This window comes from Leptonotus elevatus, chromosome 21, assembly GCF_054856555.1.
Source record: "Leptonotus elevatus isolate MCC_2025b chromosome 21, RoL_Lele_1.0, whole genome shotgun sequence".
Lineage (NCBI taxonomy): Eukaryota > Metazoa > Chordata > Actinopteri > Syngnathiformes > Syngnathidae > Leptonotus > Leptonotus elevatus.
The window spans coordinates 4,309,097-4,321,960 of NC_141259.1; the positions used below are offsets into that span (position 1 = coordinate 4,309,097).

Below are 12,864 nucleotides of genomic sequence, written 5' to 3' on the forward strand. Positions count from 1 at the left end.
ACTGTTAATGGTTTTTTTTGTGTGTGTGATTTGGTTCTTTTTGAACATATAAACACAAAGAAAACACATTACAAGTCTGAAATATAAATTGAAGTAAAAAATAAAACAAGAATAGGAAGAAAGAAAAGAGTTTATATGTTCAAAAGGGGTAGGAGGAAGTTAAAAACCTATCTAGTCCTACCCCTTATTTGTTTTCGGTTAATAAAATAGTAAGGTAATGTATTTCAACAAAAGGAAATGTATAAACCTCATTATTTATACAAGTGCACTTTAACATACGCACATTTGCCAGCGACATATGCACACGAAATCAACAGATACATACCACAATACATCTATGAATCACATCCTCATACTCACATATAAAATTTTCATTACACTTATACCGATACATCCAAAGAAATTACAGCATATGTACATTTTTAACAGCTCATGACTGATGTAAGTAATTTTTTTGAACTTCGCTTTTAAAAAATGTTTTTAATTCAGCAAGTGACTGACATTTTTTCAGGTTAGTTCCAAAATGATTCCACAAATTAACACCTTTTACAGAAACACACCTTTGCTTAATATTTGTTATTGTTTTAATTTTTTTGTAGACACTTGTACCCCTTATGTTATAAGGACTCTCTCTAATTTCAAACAGCTTCTGAGTACTGTGGCAAAGTAGATTGTTGTGTACTTTGTACATTATTTGTGCTATTTTAAACTCAACTAATTCGTACAATTTCATTGTATTTGATTAATAAAGAGAGTATGAGTTGGTTCTGTATATTTTGATTGATTTATAATTCTTATGGCTCTTTTTTGCAGTTTGAAAACAAGATCGGTATTTGTTTTATATGCATTTCCCCAGATTTGCACACACTAGGTCAGATAGGGTAATAATAATGAACAATACAATGTGTATAATTATTTCTTATTCAGGACATCCTTAGTTTTAGACAGTATCCCTATAATTTTTGACATGTTCCTTTTGACATTATCTATGTGTGACTTTCAATATAATTTTTCATCAATAACAACTCCAAGAAATTTATTTGTATACACTCTTTCTATTTCAATTGAATTTACCATAATTTTGACCTGTTGTGTGGTTTGTCTAGTACCAAAAACTATAAACTTGGTTTTGTTTAGGTTTAATGATAATTTGTTTAAGTCAAAAATTTTTTTTAATGTGTTCAATTCATTCTCCACGGTAGTCAGGAGCTGCTTCAGGTTCTCTCCTGAACAGTAGACAACAACAAAATACTCATTAAAATCATTAGCTATGTCTGAAAATGTTTTCAATAACAATATTTTTATCATTTATAAAATATTCTGGCTAATCTTTTTTTTTGTGCTATTTTTAATAACATGGTTTAGTATTTTTCATATTTCTTGTGTGTTGCTTTTATTCTGCTCTAGTAATTCAAGGTAATAATTTTTCTTACTTGTTCGTATAATATTCAATAGTTTATTTTTGTAGGTCTTGTACTTTATTTCAGCTTCCATAGTTCTCAATTTAATAAATATTTTGTAAAAAATGTTTTTCTTTTTACATGCATTATCTATCCCCTTCATCATCCATGCCTTATTTAGACCTTTATACTTTCTTGTGACTTTTATTAATGGACAATGTTTATTGTATAGACAAATAATGGTAGACTGAAATGCACTGTATGCGATATTGGGATCATTATTTGAATAGACCTCAGACCAATTATGTTTTTTTAAATCCAAATTAAAGGCAGCCATGGAGCGTTGTGTTCTTCGTCTTGTTTCTGATGTGTAAGTTATTGTTGTTGTTGTTTTTTAAATCAAAATAGTCTTGGAAGATTGCAAAGACTGGGTGGATGGTGGGGTGGATGGGGGGCGGGGAAGTTTTGGGGGGAGCAGGGGCTTTGGGGTGCCTGGCGGGCACCCGTCCTGCTGCGTTGGGTTGGGGTCGCGGGCCGTGTTGGGGTGGGAGGCGCTCCTGGCTCCTGGGTTTGCTCTCCGGACAGTGGCCCCTGCGGGGCCCGGGGGTTGTCCCTTGGCGCTGCCGGGGCCTGTGGGGCCCTGAGGTGTTGTGCTTGCTCTGTCCTGGTCGGGGTCGACGGCTCCCCTCTTTGGTGGAGGTTTTCATGCATGCCAGATCCACCACACCAGCATCTATCGAAATTCAAACACAATCTGCTTCTTCCTCTGGTCGTTGAATCGGTGGAGGCTGATGTCTGTGGCCCTCACTCTGCTTCATCTATCCTTCCTTCCTTTCCTTTTAGTCTCTCCTTTGGTCTCTTGAGGTCTCCCTAATTTGTTGGAATTTAGATGTTTCTGGGGTTGGTGAAAAACTCTGGTTGATAACCCGGTGGGTAGTAGGTAATGTCTGGTCGGTGCTGGATTTCACTTTCCTTTCTTTTCTTTGATCCTTCCTCGGGTCTCCTGACAACTCACGACTCTAGCTGGATTCTGAAGTATTCGGTTTAGGTGAACGGTATGGGATTTTTAATAGGTTTTAGGTGAACTAATGAGTACACACTCACACGCACGCACCCCTGCACACACACACACACACACACACACACACACACACACACACACACACACACACACACACACACACACACACACACACACACACACACACACACACACACACACACACACACAAACACACACACACACACATACAAGAAGAAGAAAAAGAAAAGAAAAAAATGAAGAAAAAAAATGAAGAAAAAAAAGTCCATATTATTTGTGTTCATCATGTTCATCTTTACTTGTGTTACTGTGCTGCTGTTGGTATGTACTGGTGTATTTTTGTCATCATCTACAGTGAGTTTATTGTATTGAATGCCCTGGATATTGTATATTTCTCATGCTTGTTCTTAACAACATTCACATTAAAAGTCCACAAAGGTTACCTCAACTCTTAGCCTACTTCTTCACATTTCTATCCATGATAATGATAAGCAGCAACTTCCTTTGAATTTGCAAATGTGACAACACCTCTGATGAATGAATATATTCACTTATATTCAAGTAGTTATACAGTCTCATTGAATACATCAGCTATTCAGAATGCCCAATCCTCAGATCCAGAGGGAAGACAAGTGAAGACAAGATGAAAAGGAAGACACAAGCATTTGTTTTTATCCCAAGGTCAACCAAACACATCCCCACACGCCCCCCAAACACACACACAAATACAAATGCCACTTCAAAAAAGGAAAATTACTACAATGGGCAATTTACCCAGAACAGTCAGGGGCGATGGCCAAGCCACAGCTGCACATACACACGCACACACTTTTGCCCCCTCACAAACACATACAGCTGTGCCTCGGGGCCAAGGTTCTGGCAAAGCATCATTACCCTACCCTGGAGGTGATACCACATCCCAGCATGCATTTCTCATGTGGAGTGGAAATTACCCATGGGCCATGCTGAGAGGCAAAAAGTGTGCGTCCTCTGTTCTATATGTCTCCCTTCTTTCATTTCTCTTTAAATCCCTTCCTCATGATAGGAGTGTGACAAAGTATACTTTTTACTGTCCCATCCTCCCATCGCAGCTGTCTCTCAGATCCACAGCTTTGTCTAGCTCTCTTCTTTAACTGATTGAGGATACAGATTGATACAATACAATAAATATGACCCTTTAGTCAGTTGCCCATAGCAAGGTTTACATTTTGACTTCATAACCTTTTTACCAAGAATGCATCATGAAATGCCTTGCCCAGTAATGTAGTCAGAATGTACAAAAGGTAAAATGTTACATACAATTCACAAGGCAGTAAGAAGAATGCAATTTGGTAATAAAACAACTTATTTTTGTGTTTAATGTAAAATATATACATTTTTACCATGACTAGTTTTATTGGTTTCAATTATACTGTATATTTCTTAATTAGTTTTCAGACACTGTCCTTGGTCCTCAAAAATAAAGTCTCAGAGTGTTGCTCTCCATGGTGCTGATTACACTTAAAGCTAGCAAACCACACTGTTAATACAAGCTATTTAAAAATAAAAATGTCAATATAATTTATTAATAGATCCACAAATTCGACTTCAATTTGAGCACAATTTAAATATAGCCTCTTAAAATAAAGTCAACAGTTACTATTGCATGTCTGCCTAATAATTGTGCAGCAAATTTGCTTGCGCTTGCGCTTCCGCCTTTGTGCCCCTCGGTTGCGCGTTCCCGTTGACGGGTGCAAGGCTGTGAGTGTGTAGTGTCTGTCTCAGTGTCCGAAGCATTTCAGATAGTCGAAACGACGCTGTTGTGTAAAACCCAGAAGTCGGAAGTCCGTGGCATCTACCCCATAGCAACAGATGTTTATTATGTGAAAAGAAATCTCCCTGCACTTGAGTGAGACAATATAGTAATCCCCAGTTGTGGTGTAGTATATATACATACATATATATGTATATATATATATATATATATACATATATATATATATATATATATATATATATATAGATGTATATATATATGTATATGTATATGTATATATATATATATATATATATATATATATATATATATATATATATATATATATATATATATATATATATATATATATATATATATGTATGTATGTATATATACATATATATATATATATATATATATATAGATGTATATATATATGTATATGTATATGTATATATATATATATGTATATATATGTATATGTATATATATATATGTATATATATGTATATAGATATGTATATATATATATACATATACATATATATATATATATATATATATATATATATATACATATCTATATACATATCTATATACATATACATATATATACATATATATATATATATATATATATATATATCTATATACATATACATATATATACATATACATATACATACATATATATATATATACATATACATATACATATATATATACATACATATATATGTATATATATATATATATATACACATACATATATATCTATATATATATATATATATATATATACATATAAACGCATATTCATATAAATATACATTCATACATACATATATATATATATATATATATACATATAAACACATATTCATATAAATATACATTCATACATACATATATATATATATATATATATATATATATATATATATATATATATATATATATATATATATATATATATATATATAATATATGTCGTATCCTGTCACCTAATAAAAACATCAATGGAATCTCATGTCTGTGTTTGCAGTAGCATGCTGCTGGCTTATTGACTCTTTGATAAGAGTGAAGTAAAGCAAACACATGGGAGAAACAATATACTGCAGCCTTGTTTTTGATCACGGTGTTGCAACTTCTTCCATTTTCCTTCCCATCAATCCCCATCTCTCTTGGCCAAACTCCCCCCTTCAAGATGTTTGTAACACACCTGTGCTTCTCTTGAGCTCCTAAGCTTTGTAACAATAACCATTCAAACCCACCGCTTCCACCTTAGTGGTCCCTAATTCCCACTCTCCCTGAGCTAATGTTCCTCTCCCCCTTGTTCTTACTCACACACCCCGCCCTCAGTACTTGTTTCTTCTTCCCTCCATCTTCTTAATCAAACTCTTCTCTGTATTTTCCTCCCTGAGCAACCACCCCTTATTTGTTTTCCTTTACTGTCTGTTTTTACTTCTTTTAGTGCTTTGAGGAGACCACACAGAACAAAAAATTCAGGCGACCACTAATCTAAATTATAAAACCACTACTCTAAATGATTGTATGCACTTTGATCCACTTTCCTTTCCGAATCCCCCTTCTTACTATATTTGCCACTCCATCCTTTTCATGGTGCTTCTTTATCCCCTCCTCTCTGCACACTTTGCTTAATGCCTCTTCTTCTGGCTTAATCTTCACCCATTTCTTACTTCCTTTATCCTTCCTTCTTTCCTCCCCTTATCCACGTAATTTACCACCTTCCTTTACTCCCATCATCCATTAGGGCTTCATGAGTTTTCTGTGTCCTCACTTCTACTCCATCCTGATCACAACTCTACAGCTGTAATGGTGTCCTAATAGCGTTACCAGCAGCCGCACATAACACACTCACATTAGGCTTCAAAATACAAAATATATATATATTGGTGCAAACGCAAAAATAATCTCTGCTTTCGCTCAAGGCATTCCTTGCCTCTAAATAACTGCTAAACTCAGCTAGATCCAAATATTGAAAAGGAAAGACTGGAGTTGGAGTAGGCAGCCAGTTAACCTCTTGGCAAAGAGAAATGTAACACTTACTGTAGTTACAATTGAATTAGATCAAGCAGAGTTGTGCAGCACAGGTATACTTATACATATGATGTGTTACCAAAATTCACCACATTGCACGAACACACACAAGTTGTCACAGTCAGGGAGGTTGGTGCTATTAAGATGAAAATGATTATAATTTGTTTCATTAATTGATTTCTACAATTAATCAATCCCGTTACGCCACCTGCGCCACATTTAGACCTGCTTTTACAGAGTCAAATTTGCAGATGTGAAACAGGGCGGGAAACTCGGTTAGAGACGTAGCACGTCTACCAAATTCACAAACATGCTTAACTAGACTTGCTCCGGCATGGAAATGCACAATTCTATATGACAGAGTAGAAACAGAGTGACTAGGCAAACTAATTGTGACTAATAGCATAGCAACTGACAACATTCTCATCATAAGGGACATTTGAAAAATTGCATAGCAACAGACAATTCTCACCATAAGGGACATTTGTATAATAGCACAGCAACTGACAACATTCTCATCACAAGGAACATAGTTAACTGCATAAAACTTGGCAAAGCAAGAGTTGCTAATATGGCATATGATCATCACATTATCATCATAAGGGACTGCATATGTTAATACATCCAAAACACAATGACTCCCAGATCTGCATAAGATCTGCAACACAATAACCAACAACCCAACCTAAAACACTAGCATAACACTTGTTAAGCCAGTCAAAACAGGTAAATATGGATTTATTCCTAACATTCTGTACATGAAAATATACGTGTACTGCATTGTCAATATTCATCCCCCAAAAAAAAAAAAAATAACATTCACAAACCAAGGTTATTGACACTTGGCTCTGACCGCAATCAGATTTTCTCTTCAGTGTGCTGTGTGTCGTCATTCATCAATTCTAGAATATTTCCCCAAGGCCATAGCCATGAGATAAATATAAATCTGTCTCTGTTTACCTGAGACTTGTGCATTTGAATGTGACGTTCAATACAAGTTAATATATTGTAGTATGTACAACTTCAGATTTTATAAATAATCTTACCTGGGGTCCTTTTGAATGGAGTCAATAGAAGGTGAGCGCTGCAGGGTGCCTTCCGGCGGCAGGGCTGGCCCAGACTTGCTGTAAGGTGATTCTACCACCGAAGGGCAGTACTGCAAGGTGCGGTAAGGGTCCGCCACGTACGGGTCCGATCCGTACATGTCGCCTCCTCCCCCGCTTGTGGTGTAACCTGGTCCCACCGTGGCATAGTTGTTGGTCCCGCCACGGCTGTAGTTTCCCGTCCCGGTGCCGTGACTTCCTGTTCGCTGCAAAGGGGTGGAGTCGACACCAGGGGAGGAGGGAGCTATGGCAGGAAAGTAGGGACAAAGGACATAACTTAGGACATGGTCATGGAGACGGTGGGAGAAGTCTACAAGGACAGTTGATGAGATGGGAAGAGGAGAGCAGAGGATAGGAACAAACAGGCATGTCTCCATATGGATTGATAAATATTGGCCACATGCCCAGGATTAACAAGACCAATGTTTACCACAGGGATTGGAGGAGGGAGAGAGACAGAGAATGACAAATATTGTGCAAAAATCATTTAAACAACTGCTAATATTGTACTCGCATTTAAAGACACCCTTATTTCAGGAACATTCTTAAATAGCTACTAAATTCTACTTTAACACTAGGCACTGTTTCCTTCTTGTCGTGTAGCTGGAAAACAACTGGATAAACTTTTATTTGCCCAAATAATGAGACATCTGCTCGGTGAGCAATAACGACTGCAAAGCATAAAACTAAATGTAAAAACACCAAGCTTTGTGCGTTTAGCGAGAGATGGGAATTGAATGGGGAATTGCTTGGTGATGTAAGCATTCTGCAGGGGCACTGGAGCTGTCACCTTCCTTCGCTCCTGTGTGGGAGCAAAGGAGCGGCGATATATCAAGGTGTTAATGTGAGTCTGGGGGCCTTGTTTCTCCGGCTGTAAAAACACTGAGAGAAATGGTGAGTGTGTGCGCGTGCGTGCATATGTGTGTAAAGTGGGGTGGCTTATCCTTCTCATCTGTCATAAGAAGCAAGGTACACAAAAACACAAAAGTGCACACATGCAAGCACCCATAAACGCGCTCTTCAAAGACTATGTGATAAATCAGAGAGGTCCGGGATCAATGAGTGGGTCGTGATTGACCGGGACACATTTCAATGAGGCTCCTCTTAAAGGAGAATTAGCCTTTAAAATTGCACTTGAAGTGGAGTCAACATGTGAGACGTGAACGCGTGCATAAACAATCAAATGACCACAACATTAGGTATACCTATAAATAGATAGAGCAAACAGGAGTGGGGGAGGGGAAATGGGCGGGTGAACGAAGTCGAAAGACATGCGGCGAATCATATTAGTTGATCAGGTTGCGTGTGCGTATGTGGTGATTATTATTCAGGTGGGGCATGACACTTAGCCTGGTGGGGCAAGAAAACTCTGGTGGCCTGAAGGCCTATAAAACACTCGGGGAAACCCTGTCAGCCTTTACAACGATCCAAGTGATTGATACTGACAGGGAAGTATTGAACAAATCTGACCGTTGACCACTGAATTTAGTATTTGGTGTCTAAAATGGGCCATTCTGCGGTCACATGTTTGACATTCTCAAAACATTTCTGTTGTTCTGCCAGGTTGCAAGTTTAGGCAATAATAGAGACCTCATAAATTATAAATCTCCTTCTCAGAGATCCTGAGGCAAATGTGCTGCATCACGTGTGTGACTCACAAACATATGGGATGTCACACACGTGACACAGAATATTTTCCTTAGTATCTCGGAGAAGGGGAGTGAAAGAGCTAAACTCAACCTAAGACACAATAAATATTCTATAATTTACAAGGTCTCAATTATTGGCTAAACCTCAAGAATAACAAAATTGTGAGAATGGCCCAAATGTATTTGTAAAATAATATTAAACATTAGGCCATATCAATATTAATCAAGTTTTCACCAATAAATTGTGATAATTGGTTAAAATAGTGTACATTTATTTTTAAACCAAATCAAAAAGGAATATCCTGAAAAAATGTCAGGACCAAAAGCATTCTCAGCAGAACTAATAAAGCGGAACACAAACAAGTGCAGGACACACAATTTTTTTGTTGAGTGACCACCTGTCAGTTGGCAGGATCGTTATTTGGTAGAAAACAACCACATCTTTAAAAGTGTTCAGGTAACTCATTCAGAACATCAGGTAAGATTGTGCACTTTAATTCTATGAACTGATGTAATTAGTTAGTACCAACTTTCCCCCTGTGGGTCTTTGAGGGAGGTGTTTACGTGTCTTTAGAAAATGACACACCTGCTAACTAAATTGGGGTGCAGGGTCAGGACAACAATTGGTAAATATTTTGGTGTGTATTTACAGTTTACAGGATTTGTTTCTAATATGTTGTTCGTGTCATTACACAGTATGAGTTTCAGTACGAGACAGTGCATACAAGTAGCTTTTTTTTTTCTTTTATCGCTGTTTCTGATCTAGTGACCAGTGAATGCAGGGTTCTTTTTAAGACTGCCCGGAGTGTACTTTGCTTGTTAGTGCTCTCTTGAGAAGTGGCATACACTTGTTCCTTGTTATCACCCCTCCCCCCTTTAACTCACATCACAACATCACTTAATTAATGTATTTTCGATTGCTTGTATAACACAAGCAGGGAAAAAAGAGCCTATGGCCTACTGAGGATTTGATAAACTGACATGGTAACTGATAGGAAAAAAATTAACCCCCACTCTCTTGATAGTATAGTGAGCTGCAGTTTAAGAAAAAGAAAAAGGTGTGGGGATGAAATGGTTGCGAGCAGTGGTCAACACAGAGCTAGGGAGGGTAATGAAGCAGAGTAACTCCCATCAGAAACAAATCCTTGTCTTTTCTCCCCTTTTTAAATTGTCTCGGTGATGCGTCCCTCTTCCTGAACGTCTCATTAGTAGCCGGGGCTTTAGGCTAACACTGCCAGTGCACCCTCCCTGGGACTTGACACTGAAATAGGAGAAATCTCCAAGTGGAATAAGTGGGTGGTTGGACAAATAGAAAAAAGATGACCAGCAAACGTATTTTGTGGTATTTTGGATAGTTTGATTAACGTATTTTGTGGTATTTTGGATAGTTTGATTAACGTATTTTGTGGTATTTTGGATAGTTTGATTAACGTATTTTGTGGTATTTTGGATAGTTTGATTTGGTTTAAAACATAGGTTAAAAAGATTAAAAAGCTCACGGGTTCCTTAAAATTGTAGTACACTGAATCTTAGCGCGCTCTTTTTTTTTCTTTTCGCCAAGCTAAACTAAACAGTTGTGAATGCGTCATTTGTCCCGGTAATGGTGTGTTCTGGCTGATGACTTGACCTTTGCGGGCCATGTAGCCTCAAGGAAATGAGCATGGTGTGCATGTTTAAAGATGCATACTCGTGATTGCATGTATATTATAATGGTGTATTTTGACCTTTACAAAGGAAGTATATCTGTTAAAAATGGGTTTACTGTACCAGTAGAAATTAATATATATCTAAAGATGTACTTTAAAACTCACTTTCAAATGTGGTCTTTAAACAGCTATGGCTGCAATATTTAGTAATTCAGAACTACTTTGATTTTATTATTATTTTTAGCTACTATTACATAATAATAATAATAATAATAATAATAAGAAGAAGAAGAAGAAGAAGAAGAAGAAGAAGAAGACTAAGAATAATAATAATAATATAATAAGAACAAGAACAAGAACAATAATAAAAATAATAACAATAATAACAATAATAAGAAGAAGAATAAAAGTACATTATTTTTCGCACTGCAGATATGAAACATTTTACAACAAATGCTAAATAAATAGAAGACAAAATTACAATAAAGGACAAACATCTAGCAGAAAAGTACTGTTTAAAATATATGGTAGTAAAGAAAAGATTTCCAGGAATGTACACTGCTGCTGTGTAGATTGTAATGTAGTGCAATGTACAATGTTGTTTACATCCATTTTAAGTATTGTGTGGCATGTAAGTAGGCTTCTGCAAAGTAGTAGCATTGCTGCTACGTTAACCTGTAATTAATTGTTCATAGTGCGCTAGTGTACTACTGTACAGAAGTGTAACTCAAACTAGCAATGTAACAACAGAAGCTTTAGCATGACCAACCCCCACTTAATTCAGCTTTCACATTTGTGTAACAGTTGGATTGATCATAAATTGGTTGTAAATTGATGCTAACTCAATTAGCCATGCCCAAAGAGTGAGGCACAAAGTTGATGTAAGAAAAATGTGACTTGTTTTGTTACTGTGTCTGACGCTACCTTAGTGTAGCTCCAAAGCTTACCCAATATAAAAATTAGAGCATTAAATTGTATGGAAGATGTGTTTATATTGTGCTACAATACAGTATAGTAACATCACATAGCACTAGAATACAGTAAGAATATATGTTAGCTGTAGCCAGTTATATTAAAATGAATTGTATTGAGTCTCGTGTTTATATCTATGATGTCATGCAGTAGAGCTAATGCTAATCTTTTCGAATTGTGGTAGGATGTAAAGAGCTAGCATGAACACAGTACTGAACTTCTTGTTCGACACAAAAGTCTGCTGTTTACCATCAGCACTTGCCTGAACACAATCTTTTGTCAAGACACACTCCGCCACATTTGTTTTTACCCAAGGCAGCTGTGTTGTCTCCGCTGTAGAAAAAATAGCTCTGTATCCGGATGGCTGAGTCTGGTGCATTGTTGGCGTTCAAGGTTTTTGTAAGGCTTATCCATCTTGTTGTCAAAGAACAGCTAGGTAGCGGTGGTTGTGTAGCCATAGCTTTTACTTTTACTGTATCTCGCCTCTCGAGCACATGTCCATCCTTGTCTTGGCTATGTTGGCTCACAGCTACTCTGTCCTCTCAAGCTTAGTGCTTTAGCGGCATAATGGGTGTGGTTGGTGGAATCCTTGTGCAGCAGAAAGCTACATCGCAGGATTCCCAATGAGCACTCTAGGTGAGCTCTGTGTCATACAATATGTTATCTTTAAGTGTGTGGTGCAACCTTGTTATTATGCAGGAGAGCTTTTATTTTCAAGGTCCGACTCCTGGATGTTTTACGCCTTTGATGCCGAGCGGACCGAAAGGGTCGTTGTGAATTGTGAATAAAAGCTTGCATTGTGGAATACTCCTTGCAGACTAACTGAACCACTTCATACGCGATATGGCAGATTGCTAGCACCAACCTCCCGGTGCACATAATAGCAGCCGGGGAAAAAATTCAGAGAAATTGGTGTCATGAAACATAATTTATGGTATATTTATGGTTTAAACTATTAATATAGGCAATTGTAATCACTTTAAGGGCATTGTCAATTATTCAGGGAACTTTGCTACTCAAGCTCGTTCCCTATCCACCCAGGGTTCGCTGTACATTTTTTTTTTTTTTTTTTTAAGAGCTCAGTATTGTTCATTCGGAAATGTCATCATCATTGCTCTTTTTTTTTTTTTTTTTTTTTTTTTTTTTTTTTTTTTAAATATATATATATATATATATACACATATATACATACATATATACATATATACATACATACATACATACTTTTTTTTTTTTTTTTTTTGTGTGTGTGG

At 36.7% G+C, this 12,864-nt stretch overlaps 1 protein-coding gene across 3 annotated transcripts in view; it reads right to left on the reverse strand.

The window, feature by feature from the left end:
- Positions 1-12,864, reverse strand: part of ctnnd2a (catenin (cadherin-associated protein), delta 2a) — a 251,414-nt gene that overhangs the window by 95,917 nt on the left and 142,633 nt on the right. For 2 of the 3 annotated variants that reach the window (XM_086066021.1, XM_086066019.1), the window contains exon 12: positions 7,288-7,654. In XM_086066021.1, the coding sequence (XP_085922147.1) occupies positions 7,288-7,654 (367 nt within the window). The remainder of the gene's footprint in view (positions 1-7,287; positions 7,655-12,864) is intronic. The other variant, XM_086066020.1, reaches the window with a different exon arrangement.